Source organism: Rutilus rutilus (genome assembly GCF_951802725.1).
Source record: "Rutilus rutilus genome assembly, chromosome: 2".
Classification (NCBI taxonomy): domain Eukaryota; kingdom Metazoa; phylum Chordata; class Actinopteri; order Cypriniformes; family Leuciscidae; genus Rutilus; species Rutilus rutilus.
The window spans coordinates 22453009-22473318 of NC_140210.1; the positions used below are offsets into that span (position 1 = coordinate 22453009).

Sequence of the window (20310 nt, forward strand, 5' to 3'; positions counted from 1 at the left end):
TAAACATTTGAGAAAGTTACTGTTATCATAGTGGGGACCCGACACATATCACTGAGAGCTAGTATCAGTTGCTTTTGCTTCACCTAGAGCAGATGAAGGAGGGTGTGGGTCCTGGCGTTGTGGCAGAGGCCGAAGAGCTCTCACAGGAGGAGGGGGAGGGCGAGCTGAGCCCGCAGGCTTTGTTGGTTGATATCTGGGGGCTTGCAGCAAAAGAGTGGGATAGTTTAGTTCCAGCATACACCATTTCCTCCAATTTCTCGGAGAAGCTCAGAAGCGGGGAAGCTGGAGAGAGGAATAACATGTCTGGTGAGAGGGGCTGTTGCTCTGGTGTTACCGGAGGCTGTTGTCCTGGTTTTGCTGGCTAAAGACTGGAGTAATGATGCTGAAAATTCAGCTTTGCCATCACAGGAATAAATTACATTTTAAAAAATATATTACAATTGAAAACCTTTTTTTTATTGTAATAATAATATAATACACTCACCTAAAGGATTATTAGGAACACCTGTTCAGTTTCTCATTAATGCAATTATCTAATCAACCAATTATATCACCCTGTAGCCCAAGACTGGTTGCCCACTGAAGCTAAGCAGGGCTGAGCCTGGTTAGTACCTGGATGGGAGACCTCCTGAGAAAAACCAGGTTGCTGCTGGAAGAGGTGTTAGTGAGGCCAGCAGGGGGTGCTCACCCTGTGGTCTGTGTGGGTCCTAATGCCCCAGTATAGTGACGGGGACACTATACTGCCAAAAGAGCACCGTCCTTCGGATGAGACGTTAAACCGAGGTCCTGACTCTCTGTGGTCATTAAAAATCCCAGGATGTCCTTCGAAAAAGAGTAGGGGTGTAACCCCGGCATCCTGGCCAAATTTGCCCCTTGGCCTCTGTCCATCATGGCCTCCTAATCATCCCCATATACTGATTGGCTTCATCACTGTCTCCTCTCTACCAGTAAGCTGGTGTGTGGTGGGCGTTCTGGCGCAATATGGCTGCCGTCGCATCATCCAAGTGGATGCTGCACATTGGTGGTGGTTGAGGAGATTCCCCCATCTATGTAAAGCGCTTTGAGGTCTCAGAAAAAGCGCTATATAAATGTAACAAATTATTATTAATTATAATCACATGGCAGTTGCTTCAATGCATTTAGGGGTGTGGTCCTGGTCAAGACAATCTCCTGAACTCCAAACTGAATGTCAGAATGGGAAAGAAAGGTGATTTAAGCAATTTTGAGCGTGGCATGGTTGTTGGTGCCAGACGGGCCGGTCTGAGTATTTCACAATCTGCTCAGTTACTGGGATTTTCACGCACAACCATTTCTAGGGTATACAAAGAATGGTGTGAAAAGGGAAAAACATCCAGTATGCGGCAGTCCTGTGGGCGAAAATGCCTTGTTGATGCTAGAGGTCAGAGGAGAATGGGCCGACTGATTCAAGCTGATAGAAGAGCAACTTTGACTGAAATAACCACTCGTTACAACCGAGGTATGCATGGTGGTGTAATGGTGTGGGGGATGTTTTCTTGGCACACTTTAGGCCCCTTAGTGCCAATTGGGCATCGTTTAAATGCCACAGCCTACCTGAGCATTGTTTCTGACCATGTCCATCCCTTTATGACCACCATGTACCCATCCTCTGATGGCTACTTCCAGCAGGATAATGCACCATGTCACAAAGCTCGAATCATTTCAAATTGGTTTCTTGAACATGACAGTGAGTTCACTGTACTAAAATGGCCCCCACAGTCACCAGATCTCAACCCAATAGAGCATCTTTGGGATGTGGTGGAACGGGAGCTTCGTGCCCTGGATGTGCATCCCACAAATCTCCATCAACTGCAAGATGCTATCCTATCAATATGGGCCAACATTTCTAAAGTATGCTTTCAGCACCTTGTTGAATCAATGCCACGTAGAATTAAGGCAGTTCTGAAGGCGAAAGGGGGTCAAACACAGTATTAGTATGGTGTTCCTAATAATCCTTTAGGTGAGTGTATATATTACTATATTTTCTATTAAATAAATGCAGTCTTGGTGAGCATAAGAGACTTGTTTCAATAATATCTTACTGACCCCAAACTTTTGTTTTGTATAGTTATTAGAATTCTGCTCTCTAAAATTATTTATTTTCTCTATTTTTGCAGAGACTTGAAACCTGAGAATATTCTCCTAGATGACCGTGGTAAGCCATTTTTATTTTTACCACTGCATATTAAAGGGGTCCTACTTTTCCACTTTTTCAACTTTAGTTAGTATGTAATGTTGCTGTTTGAGCATTAAAAAGATCTGCAAGGTTACAAAGCTCAAAGATATTTTATTTAACAGAATCTACTTTCCAAGAAGTACAACGAATGGCTACAACACTATTTTTCCGGATCTTATGAAGTCACAATGTTCCTCATTTAAATAATATTACCATGGAAAACGCGAAAAAAGGGACGAGGCCTGCATTAGAGAAGACTGTCAAAGAGACACTGTTTTTTCCACCACATTTTCCAAATTTATTTGTTTGACCTTCCTGAGGCTGACGAACTTAGGGTGATTAAAATTTATTTTAAACACTGTTCCTGAACTTTAAAACCCAAACGTTTATCTGTGTGCGGCACATTTGATTGAGAACAGTTTGTTTTCTGTTGCTTCTATAATCTCTCGCTTTTGCAAGACGTTCACCGATCCTTAAGAAAATTTACCTTAGTTTTCCGACAAATATCACAATTCAATAGTGGATAACATCGTATCTATAATGTATAAGAAAATAACAAAAAACATACCACTCTGAAACGTCCTGTAAAATCTGTGCTTGCAAAGTCTGGACATGAAATCCGTTCTGCACAGTCCTCTTGTTCGTTAACATTGTCAGGGTCTGAATCTGGCTCAGATTGGTTTGAAATTGACGCCATCATTAATATTTACACTTGAGAAGAACTCGCCGTTATGGAGGGGCGGGACATTACATCTCGAGTGTTCGAGCCAGACTGGAGATAGAGGTGCTGTAATAATGTAAAATATGTGAAAAATAATGTGTTTTTTTTAACGATCGAGCATGAAATCATATTCTAGAACACTTCAAAAACTAAATCAAGACTTGGTAAAAGGCCGTAATAGGACCCCTTTAAGGTCTGTTTTTGTTATGTTTTTTTTCTCCTGTTTATCTTCCCTTGAGGGTAGTCTCTTTAAACATTTGCCACCCAGAACGCCCTAGCAACCACATAGCAATGTCTTGCCATTCTCCCAGAACACTCTTGCATTCTGGTGACGCATTTTGCACAAACACTACTTGCGTTTTCTTCAGAAAATGTAAAAACCTCGTTTTTCTTGTTAAGCTTCTTTAATTAGAGTATTTACCTCTAAGGAGAACATTGTTTTTACCTGTAGCCGTTTTGAAGCATGTCATGTTTGGGCATGATAGGAATGAAAAAACTGCAGGACTTATAAAGCCCTTTCACAAACTCCATTTGGAGTGGACTTTGTGCTTTGCAGACCTTTGAGCAACATTACACACCAAAGAAAGTTGAAAATGTAAAAAAGTATAATAGGTAATCTTTAACGAGATGCTGTTCTTCAGGGCACATCCGTATTTCTGATCTGGGACTGGCCGTGCAAATTCCAGAGGGTGAGACGATACGAGGGCGTGTTGGCACGGTGGGATACATGGGTAAGAGCCAAACGCATTCCGGATCTCTTCATCGGTGCTTGTCATAGAGTGTTTGACCTCATTCTTCTCCGTATGTGTTTTTAGCACCAGAGGTCATTCAGAATGAGAGCTACACCTTCTGTCCCGACTGGTGGGGTTTGGGATGCCTAATATACGAAATGATTCAGGGTCAGTCTCCTTTCCGTCGCCGCAAAGAGCGAGTGAAGAGAGAGGAGGTGGACCGTCGTGTATGTGAGGACCAGGAAGAATACACTGAAAAGTTCGCTGAAGAAGCTAAAGACATTTGCCGACAGGTGAACACTTAATGCTCTTTAGGTTTTTTTGGTGCTGTTGCTGCGTTAAAGTCATATTAGAATGATCATAGTCATGAGATGGGAACAAATGAACAAAGCCACAGTAAGTTGGGAGCGTGTCAACTAAACCATTGTCAACATAAATTGGTATTGGGGTCAATGACATGATCATATTTTGTACGAATGTATTAGTTTATAGAAATATACATAAAAATGCAATGCACAAATGCATCTCTTCTGATTAAAATGTTTTTAATTTATTTCTGTTTATTTATTTCTTTATTCATATTTTTTGTATTTTTTTACTTATTATTTCATTTTATTTTATTTATTAATTTATTTTTATTATTATTTATTTATCAGTAATAAGTAGTTATGTTAAAATATATTAGTAGTATTTTTTTTTACTTTTTTGAAAATAATGATTGAGAAGTATACGTTCACATGTATTGGTGCAAGGGAAATGTTATTTTGCTTGACTACACCACATCAGTGTAATTTTTGTATTATTTATATAGCCTACTATTATAGTATTTATTATGAATTGTTTTAGTTTTTTTTATATATCAGTTTTTATTTTAGTTTAGGTTCTTTTGTCATTTTAATTTTTTAATATATCTATTTAGCTATCATTTATTTTTATTTCAGGTTTAATCATTTTAGTACTTCAACTTATTTTATTTCAGTTAGTTGCCAAGTTAGATTTTTTTTCATCTAATATTTTTATTTTTATTCTATTTCATCTTTTTTTCAATTAACATGTTTTAGAGCAAAATAGAGCAAATCACCTTTTTAAAGTAAGATGGCGCTTCAAATAACGATTGTATCGATTACATCATTTTCAGTAGGTGGCGACAAGTGACCGTTAAAAATGTATTTGTCAGTGAATCATTTATTCAAGAGATTTGTTCAAAAACGCTGATTCATCCAGTACCTAATGAAACAAGTGAAGTATTTATGAGCGAGTCATTAAATCATTCATTCAAACCAATTATTTTAAATAATTCATTCAGATTCATTAAACATTTAAAATAGAATACAGCAATTATAATTTTGCCAGAACCTCTAGTACATTACATGTTATTTTGTTTTAGTTGTCAAAGAGTTCATGCGTAGTAGTGGAGGAGTGAGTGTTGTTTAGTCCTCTCTCACGGTGTCATGGAAGACTGTGACCTCAAGGTCAGTTTTACTTCCACTGGGATTTCTCCTCTTCTGTGTCAGCCTTACTTCTTTCCCTCCCTGACTCAGTTCCTGTTTCTGACAGCACTTTCCCTCTCTTTTCCTGGGCTCCACAGTTGTTATGTAAAGATCCAAAGGAGCGGTTGGGGTGTCGAGGTAATGGAGCGGCCGAAGTCAAACTGCATCCCATTTTCCGCAACATCAATTTCAAGCGATTGGAAGCCAACATGCTAGACCCACCGTTCTGTCCTGATGTGAGTTATTGATTGGCTGTTTTCATGTTTTTATCTGCTTGACTCATGAGTACCTATTAGACTAAACATATAGGATTTCCAGGTGAATGTTTGTCACATCTGCTAATTTTTTTTTAGCCACGTGCGGTGTACTGCAAGGATGTTCTGGACATAGAGCAGTTTTCTACTGTCAAAGGTGTAAATCTGGACCCTACAGATGATGACTTCTACCACAAGTTTGTAACAGGAAGTGTCTCCATCCCATGGCAAAATGAGGTACAGCACTCTGGTCAATGTTGAATTTTTTTTATAATGCTTATTTTATAAAAAAAAAAAAAAAAAAAAAAGTAACTTGGTGAAATTAAATGATCTATTTTAATGTATTTAATGTAATTTATTCCTGTGATGGCAAAACTGAATTTTCAGCATCATTACTCCAGTCTTCAGTGTCACATGATCCTTCAGAAATCATTTTCTAAAATGCTGATTTGGTGCTCAAGAAACATTTCTTATTGTTATCAGTGTTGAAAAATATCTTTGTGGAATCCGTGATACATTTTTTGTATCTTTTATTCTTTGATGAATAGAAAGTTCAAAAGAACAGCATAAGAACAGTATGTAGTTAATTGTGTCATTTCTTTCATGTCTTCTTAGGATATTTAGGCGAAACATCTGATATAAAGTTAAATGAGACAACTCCATTAAGTCAATAAAAAAGTAACTTCTGAGCAATAAAATTTCCTTCGAGAAATTCAAGATAGACCATTGAATTATTGAAAATCCTAGATGGAAACGCAGCCAGGATGTGAAATAGAGGACTGGCGTGGAACGTTTTAAGTGTGTACAGTAGTACGAGTGTGTGTGTGTCCATGTTTCAGATGATTGAGATGGAATGCTTTAAGGAGATTAATGTGTTCGAGATGGATGGAGCACTGTGTTCTGATCTGGATGTAAACAGGCCAAATCCACCGCCCAAGCGAGGATTCTTCTACCGGTTATTCCGACGAGAGGCAAGTTCTAGCGTGCCGCCCGCTGTGGTCAGAGGGGGTGGGGCTTGAGGTATTTTCTGGCTCTTTCCAAACAGACTTTCCCACCTTCATCTTTAGTTTTTTTGCTAAAACATTTTTGTTTGACACTTATGATCTTGAATAGTAAAACCATCTCTGCAGGGCCAAACTTCTCATTTCTGTCTCTATGTTCATACTACAGGGCTGAATGTATTTATTTTGGTTTACATGTTGTACTTTGTGTGTATATATATATATATATACACACAGTACAACATGTAATATTATATATGTATAATATATACATATAATACATGTATATATATTGATTTCATGTTGACTTTAAGCCCTGCAATATGAAATTCCAGACTATCTGTGTGTGTTTACTCTGACTAACTCTAACCAGAGTAATGCAAACCTCAAAGTAAATGACTAGAAATTTGAATTTATGTGGTTTACCACTTATAGCAAAGTTTTGTTGGTTAAATAACAGATGAATCCAGTTCAAACTTTTAACTGTGTAGTGAGTTGAAAAAACGATCATTGGTTACAAATAATTTGCTCTCCAGTAATAAAATATATCAGAAAAACAATATAAATCATTTGTGGTCTTCTAAAATACATTTAACAAAAAGTTAAAATACAAAGTAAGAGATGTTATGACATGATTACACACTCAATGCAAATGACAAACTAATGAAACCTGAAAGCAATCTAGTGATTACAACTGCACTTTTTGCATTAGATGGCAAGACATTTCTAAAGTGATTCAAAATTGGTCTGAAATTAAAATTCATAATGGAGAGAAATTACATAATAAGGCTGATATAAGATTAACGCATTGATTCTTGGTTAATTTGGGTAATATGTTGCTAAATTTATACAAAAAATCTTCAAAAGTGGCCAAGAAGTATGCAAGTAATCACATGTAATAAGTAATTTATCAGTACATGTAGGTTGTTTTGGTAAATTATTTCAATAAAAACTATATTTGGTCCCCCAAACATAAATTTTTGGTTCATCATTATGTTTAGCCTTATTATGTCAGTCACTTTGCAGATTAACACATTTCATACATAATAATGGTGTGGGTTTGTGATCAGATTTACCGTTGTGCAGCAAATTTTCACAGGTGAAATTCAGTCATTTCGATAGGAATCCACAGTTGCTTATGGGTGAAAGATTTCCCCACGCAGATTTCGCAATGGGTTCAAGTTGGTAATAAGTATAATGAGAAAGAGAAAGCTGCTTGATGTGAAAGTGACTTCAGTGTGAGCGGTGCGTCATGCATCCGTATACTGTTGGAAATAGACAATTCATCTTTTTTGACTGTGACCATCAGAAACACTAATGTTTGCCATGTTAGTGTGTTTAAGCTTCACTGCATTTGATATATTGTCACTGTGTTCTTCATCATTTACAGGTTTGTTTTAGGAGTGCTAGCAATGAGGAGGAGGAGCCATCTTGACTTAAAACCACTCCCACTTCCCATCAGCTGCCAATCAGAATGCTAAACGTATGAATGTTCAACTGTATTTATGAACTGTATTAAACTGTATCATAATTAAAGAAAAGGGTATGAGTTTAAAGAATTTTGTACATTTGTACTTGAATTATGTGTAGATGTATATTTTCACTAAAGGTTGTATTGTACAAAAAGCCATAGAAATACCACTTGAATGCATATATAATGTTTTTATTGTTATTATTTTTCATCTGTACTGAATATGAAATGTGTATTTCTTTTTAAGCACAATTTAAACACTCACTTTTATTTTTTAATGCTAACATCCTGTTAGCACAGCCTTTGTTTGTATGTTAGATGGCTGAACAGATTTGGTGCACTTGTTTTGCACAGTGGGGTAAGATAAACCAAGTTAAAAGAGCAGTACAAATTATCTATTCATCGTATCTTTTCTAGTGGTCAATGGAATGGGGGTTTTCTGATTGCCGATCTAGAAAGCAAGGTGGCTGATGGTCGAATGTAGATGTAGATGGTATAGCCTACGTATGGGGTCCAAAAGTCCGAGAACACCAAGTAACATACTTACATATTTCTAATTCAATTCAACTTTTTAATTTCAAATTATCATCTTAAAAGGGGCTATATGTAGAATTCAGAAACCTTTGTTATTAGCGACACCGGTGGCCATTAAGTGAACTGCAGCAAGCAACTTATTGCTTATTGTTGAAGCACTCAATCTGCATGAACTCCACATGTTTGTGTAAAACCTGATGATTTTAGAATGACGAGTCTCTTGTGCTTTAACAAGATATTTCATATCAGTTTTATGTAATAACTTTTCTTTGTTTTACATGTTTTTTTGCTAAGCAATGTTTCTTTTGTCTCCTCGGACTTTTGAATCCATTGTATTGTTTGTTTTTTTAAACACGAAATGGGCACAGATCTTGGACAAATCTGTCAATGGATTTTTACTGACACAAGGAATTAAAGGTATAGTGGAGGATCTTTCCGAATTTTAGGTAAGACCCGCCCTCTCCACTTTTTGAATAAGTTTGATTGATTCACCAGAATGATTGACAATTAGGAGGACCAATAGTATAGGTGATCCACCCGGAAGTAAAAAATCCTCCGCTATACCTTTAACATTTATGTTCATGATAAACAGTGTGCCAAATAGCTAGTGCCAATAGCCTCAAAATGACCAAATATTGGAGGATTAATTAGCCTGATCGTTATAAACATCAGTCAATCACTAGTCATGATAATTCCCCCATGCTATTCATTGAATTCATGCAGATGTTATGAACTGCATGAAACAAGTAATCATTTTGTATCTCTGTGCATCAGGTGATTAATTCCTGTTTTGGCCATGTGCATAAACAAGACATAAACCCACATTTTTTTCTTGTTTCTAAACTGCTCTGTGTATGTTAAATACTGTGACCTCCACATAGCTTTCAGACGACAGGGATACAGTTGGGCATGTTAAGCAATTTTCAACTGAAATGGGTTTTTCAGTCAGTGGCAGATAACTTGTGTCGATATCTGGAAAGCAGGGTGGCTGATGTAATGTGGATATATACATAAATGACTTAATGATGGCATATTACACTATATTTACTCAAAATCCACATACCATTGAAAATAGGAAATGTTTATTATTATGTTGTTAGAATTTGGACCTGAAACAAGGGAATGATAGCAAGTGGCTGGTACTGATAATCTCAAAATTAGCCAAATATTGACAGATTAATCAATTTTGTTTGACTGTTTGCGAATCTCCATTCAGTTCAGCTTTCTGCCTCCGTTCTCATTGTTACCTTTAGTGCCATCAGGTATCTTTACAGTGGTTTTAACCAGGCCAATGTAAAATACCTAAATAAGCTTCATCTTTAAATTTGCTCAAATGACGGCTCTTAAATGAGCTGTTGATTTTGCCTTAGGTGTCATAGGTTCAGTTAATATTCCAAAAGGAGTATTGATCGATCGGTTACTGATAATCATTTAATGTAACTAATGAGTGTGCACTATCAGAACTGTGCAATTTGTTTATCATACACGTGCACATGTCTTTGTTGCTCATTGTTTATTATTTAGTTGAACTTTTTGTATGCATATGGCATATATCACAATTCAGAGATGGGAATTAGTCACGAATACATTATACTTAAATATGTAGAGAAAAAGCCTTTATTCTTACTATTTCCCCCAAAATGTCTTTATATACGACATTGTATTTTGTGTCATTTTTTTTATCTTGAAAATATTTTCTCCTTCCCCATCTTAACATGCATACTCAGACAAAATAAACCATCCGTACGTTGATTCCGTATCTGGCACTGCTCTGATTGTTGGAGAATCCCAACCATGTCTCAACCAATAGCGTAAAGTCTTGGGCAGGGCTACAACATAATTCAGCACTGACAGTAAACCTCAAACAGGAACCATTGTTTTACCTTGCACCATTGCCCATATTTGTTTCTCTCTTTATGAGGATCTTTATGGTCCCTTTTGCAAAGCTGTGAACTTAAACTCTTAAACTTCTGTCATTCCCATATGTGTGCATGTTCTACTGATTTCACGAGAGGAAGAGCACTCACTTTAGTTGACAATAAAATTATGAGTTGACATATGGCCATTAAAATGTACTTTTCATTCTCTTGTAAAAACTTGTCTCTTGCAAACTCTTGTTATTAAAATGCAAGTTTGATTTAACTTGTGAAGATTACACTGCCTTTTCCCCCATGTGATAATTGATTACAATATTCTATATATATTATAATAATAATAATAATAATATTGAAAAATAATTCAATAAGAAATTAACTAAACATTTTGTGGCTGAACCAAACAGGCCAATTTCTGTGTATTTGATGTGTTTGGCACCCTGCTAAGTTTAGAGACTATAATGTGTGTCTAAAGAGTTTAATTTTTAGACAGGAGGTTCAAAATGTAAAGACTGAATCTAATGTACACACAAACATAACTGTAGAGACTGTTCAGATTAACACCACTGGTAAAAATGATGAACATGACATGATTTCATCTTAACCTGTTTCTTCTCATTATTTTTAGCAAATTCTCTTACACTGTTTTGTTTATCTCTTTTTGGTGGAGAGTAATCCAGTGCAATTGACTGGATTGACTTATATTTGAAATATTTTAGATATTTTTCAAAAATCATCAATTTATTCACTGATACCTTTTAGCATAAATGCTTTAGTTGACAAAGCATCTACTAGCTGCAAGCTTAAATTTCATGCTAACTGCCTGGTGTGAAAATGTCAGATCAAAACAATGACAATAGACTTCCTGTGCTGTACCATACCTGACATCTGGAATTATTAAATGATACTCTGCCATTTGTAAAAAAAAACGTATCGGTCTTGTCCTTTGTGTGTGATGGTCAGTGTTGGGGAAAGTTACTTTTAAAAGTAATGCGTTACAATATTGCATTACTCCCTAATAAAGTAACTAATTGCATTACTTAGTTACCTTTTGCATTACTTTTTCTCCACTGGGCTGGGCTTGCTTGTTTGAAATGAATATGCCTCAGGCTGAAGGATATGCAATTGAATGCCTGTACAGTAGAGATCAATAAATGGGAAAGCAAAGTAAATTGCGTTACATAATTGAAAATGTAACTTGTTTTGTTGTAAATGTAAAAGTAATGTGTTACTTGTTACCTTAAAAAGTAATCTGATTACATAACTGAAGTTATTTGTAATGCATTACCCCCCAACACTGCTGATGGCTGTGGGTCGTTTTTCGAGGACAGGTGCTTTCTCGACATTACATCAGCTGGTCTTGCTTAAAAAATATTTTTCCAGAATAACGTTAAGTCTTTCTTTGAATTTCTGCAAAGGGCAGTTTCTGATTAACCTTTTCATCCATACTCAAAATGTGGCCTTATCTTATGGACAACACATGTAATCTTTGAATATTATGTAAGTTCCTGCCTAAATGAAATATTATGTTGGGTTACCTGAAAAAAATATGAGATGAGCAGGTTTTGGAAGATGTGGGATTATTTATTTGAATGTGTAACCCCGTACTGCATCAAACATGTGGTTCAAGTATTAAAAGAAAAAGGGAAATTGGGAATTCAATGAAAAAGTCAAAAGTAAAGACATCATCTTAGTCTCAAAAAGTGTTTAAAAAAAAAAAATTCAATAAATATTTTCTATATTCTCTGATTATATAGTGGCCTCAAAAAGTATTTGGATACTTAAGGCGCAATTAAAAATGTTTGACATTCCTTCAGATAACAAAATTTCAAACCAAAAGTAAAACAAATTCACCAATTCAACTTAAAAACTTAAGTTCAGTTGCTGCCTTACATTTTTTAAGTATAAACAAATTTGTGCTTTCATTTCAACTTAAATTATATTTCCATAAAAAATAATTGAATCTCATAACTCTAAAAAAGTTGAAATTGCTTAAATTATTTTTATGATCTTAAGTAATGTAAAACCATATGTTGCCATGACCTAATGATCAATGATACTTTTTTTTTTTTTTTACAGTGAACATTATTATAAATGGTTAACAAAAATAAAGTTACTTTTGATAGCACATTTGGTTAGCAGACAGTTTTATATTTTGTCTCTAATGACAATTTATGTGACCTTAAGTGTTCAAATATGTTTTAGGGCCACTGTGTTTTCTGTATTTACATATTTGGAAAAGTAATGAAGATAAGTATTAAAGTATGTACAGTCAAGAGAAAGGAAACACGTTGCATGAAGCAGTATACTGAGTTCTTGGGTTTTTCGAGAAAAGGCTGGGAGTTTCCCTCATATTTACTGTCCTGGACTGGTTATGCAGGGCCAATGACAGCGCAGGTCTTCTGTCCTCTGGAGGTGTGTGTTTGAGAAGAGGAGCAAGACGAGGGTTCATTAGCGCTCTCTAACAGATCCTTCAGTTTCGGATGAAGTTCACCCCACACATCACCCATCTGAGGAATGAAAATGCACAGTTCACACAGTGTAAATAGTGTTGAACTGCTAAAATAATCAGTTGAAGTAATAGAGTTGTTGTGTCATTGGAAATGTACCTCTTTGTGCCCTTGTATTTGTGAGTGGACAAATGTCCCCAGTATTGAAGTTACAAGGGGCAGATGGGTGAAGACCATCTGGGTTTCTTGATGCAGACACAAAAGGGAGAAGTAGCTCCTCATCTCCATGGTGATAATCGTGTTTTCCTGCTGTAGGAAGACAGAATTATAGTGTTTAGTTCACCTGTCAGTGCTGTGGATTTTTTCTGCAGGTTACATTGTTATGCCACTAGGCAACAAAGTGAATCATTCACTCGTTTCGTTCAAACGATGATTCACTATGTGTGCTCGACGCTCAGTTGATCCTGCTTTGACTTTGTTTGATCTTTTTCCATTGGCAGAGCAAAAGTGGACAAAGCAATTGGAAGAATTTTGTGTAAAATTTAAGTTACTCAAGATTAATGTCATGTTTGTATAAAACTATTGTATAAAAGCAATATCACAATATCAGTTAAATTATAAGAAATAATTAGAAAATAAAACACAAACTAAAAAAGATTAAATATTTGACTTGTTTGTGCTGTTTTTGAGAAAGTTTTGAGAAAGAAAAAAAAATTTAAGATAAAAAGGAGGAGGATTAAGGAGAATCATCCTGCCATTTTGTAAATATTAAGTAATCATGTTGTCAATAACAAAGTTTTATGAGTATTTTGAAAAGTAATAATCTAATTACAAGTATTAAATTTTTGGTATCTGATTATGTAATCTAGATTACATATATTAACATTACCCAGGACTATATTGCGATGTAAATCCGAGAAAAACAGCTTCTTGAATAAGAAAAAAAAAGTAGAACGGGACTTGATTTTGTCCATTGCTCAAGGAGTTGTACTTTTTTTAAAACACATATTTATACCTTGCTTTTTTACATTCCACTCCGCAATTCCATTCCGCCTTTTTTGTTGTTGCAAAAAAGCAAAGTTTGTTGTGTGTGAATCACCCCTAATGAATCTTTTGGACTGACTCATGAGCCGTTTTGAGTGATTCATTCTAAAGAACCAACAAGGACCAAGAACAATTTGCTCACAAGTCAGACATCATTATGGATTGTGAGCAAGTTTTACTGTACCCTTATGTGCACATTAATATTTAAAATGGATATTTAATATAGAAATTTCAATTCCATTCTCCATGCCAGATTTTATTTTCTCCTAATATTCCCAGGCTGTAAATGTGTGAACCCTGCTGAATTACTGTAATGTTTTTGTTGTGAACAATGTAATTTTACTATGGCAATAGGAGACCTGTATACCTCAGTTTGGTTAAGTAGTTTGTACTGTATATGTTGGTGGTGCAATACTGTATGTGTTACCTGTGCGAGTCGAGACTCTGGCTGCTCAGTGTTGCTCTGGTATTTTAAGTGTGTAGCCACAGGCCCGCTGCGCTTTTCTAACGCTCTCTGATGCTCTAATAACACACCGCTGTCATGCCGATCACACAAGTCCTATACACACACACACATACACATGTAAATATATTAACATCGGAATGTCGTTACAGTTGAATTGTAAAATGACCATCCATTCACAGATATTGATTTAAATTTAAATTGATTTAACAGATATTGATTTAACAAACTCCATCTTATACTAGCTGCATATGCCCCTTTAACATCCATACTATTTTGTGGCACAAATTGATATGAAAAGTTTTCTACAGACAGAACTCACTTTATACGACCGCAGCTGTTCGAGGAGAAGGTTCAGTTTCTCCACCACTTCATCCTCTTCTCTGCTGCCCTGGAGTATTAAAAGGGGTTGGAAATATTCAGTTTAATTTCTGTTCAACCAAAGCAAACTGAAGAAACTGTAGCGAGAGTCATAATATCGTGGGTGTATATTATAATAACACTTTTGTTCAGTGCAGATCAGTGATCTGCGTCATTTTTGTAGTGGTGTTTGTGATTAGACTAATGCTCAATAATGATCTGTTTTAATACCTGGTGAGCAGCTTTGTCTGCGAGAAGACCAAATTCTCCTGACAGCTCTACGAGTGACTTCCTCTGTGTTTTCCATGCTTTGCTCATTGTAGCGTTCACTGGCAGGTCTGGTGTGTCCGAGCCCAGTTCACTGTTGAAGAATCAAGTAATAACCTCTGACTTGTCCACACAGACTTTCATATTTTCAATATTACTTATCAGGGTTATTATCGTTAAATAAAACTAAAACCATTAATGACGTTTCCGTTACTTTAAATAAAATAACCATTCATTGAAATAAAATAAACTATAAACATTTTACACTTTTTTTTTTATTTAAAACTAGTTGCCAAGGCAAAATTACTTATTTTCATTTGATTTAACTTGAAGTACTAAAATAACTAAAAATTAATAAAAACTACATCAAATTACTTTACAAAATGACATAAAAATCACTTTAACTTATTAAAATAAAAAAAATTAATCAAAATATTAACTATAATATGACTGTATATTAATACAATAATATGATATTAATGATACTAAAATAACATCATAATCATTTACTATTTATCATTCTATAAGTGTTAGAAACCAAACCATGCACTTGGTTTAAAGGAACACTTTTAAATATTAAATAATTAATAATTTAATGTTAACATTAATATCAAGTTGTACAATTGCACAATTTAGCTACATACAGATTTTAGATATTTTATGATATTATATTTTATATTCTATCACATACATTCATTATCTTGATTATAAACTTCTTTTTTTTTTATATATATTTCTATTAAAATTAGAAATATGGATGGATGATGGATAATGATGAATTGGTTTACCTCAGGTCTTTTCCAAACATGAGCAGATCCGTTGAGTTTTCTCTTGAGCGCTGAGCCATCCGCTCAGCTACATCTCTGAGTTTATTGAAACTGCTGTGGATACTTGCAATGACCTCTCGATTAGCAGCAGCCTGGCTCTGCATGTCCTCAGGTAGGTTCACCTTAAAAATGACAATATTTATTTTGTGTGTTAATTTCTCTTTCAAGAAGTACTGTGATACGTACAGTGTTCTTTGATACCAATGTCCCAGACATCAACATAGTGTCGGCCCAGATCCGGCCCACTATGGCAAGCCGTTTTAAAGGGACTGTGTGTAGGAATTTCTCCCATCTAGTGGTGAAATTGTATTTTGCATTCAAACGAATAATGCTATCCAGCGCCTCACTTTTTCAAATGCGCGTTGCATCTACGGTTGCCGTTATGTACCAAAAAGCTATGACAGGATGTCTTATAATAGCACTTCGAGTTTTTCTTCGGGTGAACAGGTTTGTTATTTAAAACAAACTGAAACTTGAAACAATGAAAAAAAGAATGTTACAGTATGAATTACTGACTGTGAAAAACATTAACTATGGTAATTAGTAGTAATGCCTTCTTTACTCGTTATATTTTTTGAAGTACGTGCATTGTTAGATATCATCATCATCAGAGCCTTCTCTAACGTTACTTTACTCAATAGCTGCTATTCGAGCCTGTTTAACTTTTAACTATAAATGTTCTACTGTCTATATAATAAAGTACACAACCAAGCAATGAAAAAAAAGCTTGTAATTAAGACCGTAACATTGACTTACCTGTCGAGAAGAAAGCAGGCAACTTCAGGGTCTCTTTTGAAAGCTTTCTCCTGCATTAGCAATCCCGACATTAACCCTTGTTTTTGTAATCTCCGGTCACGTTTCCTTTTACGGTCTATTTTGGACTTTTTCGACGACGAGGACTCATCCTGTGACTCAGCATATGTATGAATGAACGGTGTATAAATAACCGTGCAGTGCATCCTTTTAAACTTTCCGCGGCAGTGACAAGCGCCTCTCACTGCTCTGCTCCTCCGCTTCTGCTGGCTTCAGTCACGTGACGCTGGTTCTGAACGAAAACGCGTTGTGGAAACGCGTTGGCCTATTACTTTTTGTCCCTCTCTGCTATTATAGTTTTTCAAGATGGCGGAACTACATGGAAGCCTCCGTGGACCTACCCGTCCCATGTATATAAAGATAATAAATTCTTCGTTTACGAGGATTAGTCTGTGCATTGGCGTAGGTATTTGTACACCATTGAGGGCATATTTATTAATAAAAATATTGATTTTAGATAATAAAATACCTAAAAAGCTACACATAGTCCCTTTAACTTAAATTGTACCCAGCGTACAATTACTCGTCGTAATTGCATTTTTACTAGTAAGAATTCAAGAGCTCTACAATTCAATTCTTACTAGTAGCAATTACAATTAGAGAGCTCTCTTATTCAATTATTACTAGTAAAAATTACAATTAGAAAGCTCTACAAATGAATTTTTACTAGTCATATGTCTCCATTGACTTCCATTCATTTTTAATTACGGAGCTCTACAATTGAATTGTTACTGGTAAGAATTCCAGTTAGAGAGCTCTACAATTGAATTGTTACTAGTAAGAATTACAATTAGAGAGCTCTCTAATTCAATTATTATTAGTAACTGTTGGAGCTACATTAGTTTGCTTTCAGTAGTGGTAATTTTGTTAATTAATTTGTTTACTATTATGATTTTGCTTACATTAGTAATATATATTTTGGTAATTTTTTTTTGTTTGTTTGTTTATATGTTTAGTTTTTATTTTTGGTTAGTTTAATAATTATAATTATAATGTTTGATTTAGACACCTGAGGGCAGTAGTGGGCACAGGTAAAGGTAAATATAGGTAGGAAGTAGGAGGTGGCCTGTAGCACCTGGGTGATGGGCATATGGTTTTTTACCAGCGCGAGAGATGCTGTATTGTTTGCTCAGTTGGAAAAAATAAACCAGCCACAACTCTGAATCAGCCTGGAATTGGACTCATTTCTTGCCTGCGTACATCACCTGCCCAGGGTGCTATAGAAGTTGTCGTTTGAAGTTTGATTTAAGTATAATTTTCTTTTGTTTGTTGACAAACGGCCACTACAACAAGTAAAAAACCTGTCCACTGATTAAAGAAAGAAGAAGAACTTTCCTTGGAATTCGCTTCGGATATTATTGGGATACCCGATGGAAAATCAGCATGGATTGTTTTATTCACCATTCATGGATTATCTGCTGGCATGAGACAGAGGCCTGGCCCGAGCTAAAACGGCTTGCCATATAATGCTGGGTACAATTTAAGCTAAAACGGCTTGCCATAGCCCACATCTGGTACACGTTGAATCCACATGTGCCAGATGTGGCCCAGATCGTCAATACCGGACAAATTAACTGAGGAAACTCTTTGCACGACACCGTTTTCAACTAAAAATGGTAAACTTTTTATGCGTTTTGTCGTTTATAGGATAACAGAGTTTTGGGTGACTAAAAACGCAAACTTTTGAAAATGGGTTTCAAAGTGCAAGAAGTTTAAACAACAAAAACGCATATCTCTGAAAACAATGACGTCATGCACATACATACATACTATTACATGTTCAGTCTATAGTGTTCAGTCAACAGAACAGTTGTGTAGGATTCATTAACAACAAGGGCACACAGGCAAACCAGAACAGAGAAAACAGAACATAGCCTACATGTTACTGATGTAATTGCATTAAATATTGTATAGACAATTCTGTATAAAACAATTTAACATCAAAATGTAAAGTCTAATGTTAAAATGTATGTTCCCCCCTTTAAATACTTTGGTAAGTTCAAGAATAATTTATGCAATTTTATATTATTTATTTGAAAGAATTAGAACTGGTTGAGGTTGAAATGGGATTTAGAAAGTAATAAGTAATACAATACTTTTTAGAGAGAGTCTTCTAAATACACCTTTGAAGATGCTAGTTAGTAGCAAGCAATTCATTACTTTTTAGAGTAACTTACCCAACACTGTATACCAAAACCATGATATTTACATGGAATATAAAATTTTTTTTTCATGTCTTTGTTATTTTTTACCCACCTTGCCATGCAACGCTATTTGGGAGGTCAGAAACTCGTCCCCTGTCTTTTTATATGCATCACGCATCTTGTTTAGAACATCCTGTAACATAAAGAAGGATGAAACCTGATAAACAAGTTTTTATTAAACTTTTGGAACAAATGTTTGATCAAACTATTCCTCCTAAGATGAATTAGTTTGACTGCCATCTGGTGGTTTGCAGGACTTACTGCGCTGCTTACTGACAGAAAGATGTTGACCAACTCATCTCCTGCTAGGACTGGATGTCTGATCACCAAAGTCATGAACCTTTGTAGACCACGGCGGCGACTATCGTTAAACTCTCGGTCTGATACTGAGTTCAAAACTGAGAATTAATAGGAGAGACAGAAATTTTTTTGAGTTTTAGTGGCATTATAGGTAGGAGCACACTCAATTGAGGACAATTAGTTGAAAATCTCACCTCCTTTAAGGATACGCTTTGGGGGCAGAGACGGGACCATCCTGTAGATGAACTTTTGCAGCAGCAGACCGTGGAACACCTCAAAATCACTGTATCTGCGTTGAACCGGGATCTGGAAACACTAAAAGAGATGGAATAGTTTAATATTGTTTAGGGATAGGCCATATGTGTGTGTTATGCTGCATGATAAATTGTTTAAACACCCACATGATCTTATTCCTGAAGAGTCAGAGGTCACTCTTCGGCCGGAACATAGTTTATAAAGTTATAAATAAGGATTTTTCTAACAAAAAACACAACGCGCTTCAGAAGGCCTTTATTAACCCATTGGAGCCGTGTGGATTACTTTTATGATGGACGGATGTGCATTTTTGGGCTTTAAAATCTAAGTTACCATTCACTCCCATTATCAAGCTTGGAAGAAGCAGGATATTTTTTAATATAGGTGAATTAACCCTTTAAAGTTTCACATAAAGTTTGTATCAATTACATTGTAACACCAGTAGGTGGCGACAAGTGACTGTTAAAACATTTATTTGTCATTGAATTATTCAATCGAGAGATTTGTTCAAAAAATGCTGATTCATCCAGTAATGAAACAAGTGAAGTCTGTATGAGTGAGTCATTGAATCATTGAATCAAACCGATTTTTTTTAAATAAATAATTGATTAATTCAAATTAATTAAATATTTTTAGATAGACTGCAGCAATTAACATTTTGTTTTTACATTAACATTTAGAACTCCTAGTAAATTGCATGTTATTTTGTTTAGTTGTCTATTCAGAATCGTGGGAGAATTGTGATCTCTTAAAAAAAAAAAAAAAAATTGTGACTGATTTTATCCAGAATTGTGCAGCTCTAGTGTGTGTGTGTGTGTGTGTGTGTGTGTCTAGGCCTATATAGAAAATTGAGTTTACCTTGCTAACAATACGGTACTCCACATGTTTGAGGAAGGGAAGTCCTTTCCTTCGGGGCTCTATCTCCACCAGCACACTGTCCCCCAGCTCTTTTAGTGACAGCCCATCCACCAGGGCGCTTTGTTGACCCAGATGCATTTTCTTTGCACCTGACAACAAATGCATAAAAGGTCCAATTAACAGTGTGCAAATTATTTAG

The 20310-nt window shown here is 35.6% G+C and overlaps 2 protein-coding genes across 3 annotated transcripts in view; one reads left to right on the forward strand and one right to left on the reverse strand.

Moving 5' to 3' along the window:
- grk4 (G protein-coupled receptor kinase 4) overlaps window positions 1-10467 on the forward strand; it is a 40542-nt gene extending 30075 nt beyond the window's left edge. The window contains exons 10-16 of one of the 2 annotated variants that reach the window (XM_084394883.1): window positions 2136-2173; window positions 3557-3646; window positions 3731-3939; window positions 5235-5372; window positions 5490-5627; window positions 6230-6410; window positions 7782-10467. In XM_084394883.1, the coding sequence (XP_084251009.1) occupies window positions 2136-2173; window positions 3557-3646; window positions 3731-3939; window positions 5235-5372; window positions 5490-5627; window positions 6230-6409 (793 nt within the window). In that variant the 3' untranslated portion in view covers window position 6410; window positions 7782-10467. The remainder of the gene's footprint in view (window positions 1-2135; window positions 2174-3556; window positions 3647-3730; window positions 3940-5234; window positions 5373-5489; window positions 5628-6229; window positions 6411-7781) is intronic. The other variant, XM_084394884.1, reaches the window with a different exon arrangement.
- Window positions 10468-12345: 1878 nt separating this feature from the next.
- On the reverse strand, window positions 12346-20256 carry LOC311281720 (sorting nexin-8-like). Its single transcript, XM_084394928.1, has 10 exons — window positions 20112-20256; window positions 19193-19313; window positions 18960-19096; window positions 18751-18831; window positions 15643-15803; window positions 14819-14948; window positions 14550-14618; window positions 14192-14323; window positions 12880-13029; window positions 12346-12780 (listed from the first exon to the last, which is right to left on the reverse strand). Exons 1-10 carry the CDS (start codon window positions 20247-20249, stop codon window positions 12643-12645), a joined length of 1257 nt encoding a protein of 418 aa, XP_084251054.1. The 5' UTR covers window positions 20250-20256; the 3' UTR covers window positions 12346-12642.
- Between the last annotated feature and the right edge of the window lie 54 nt (window positions 20257-20310).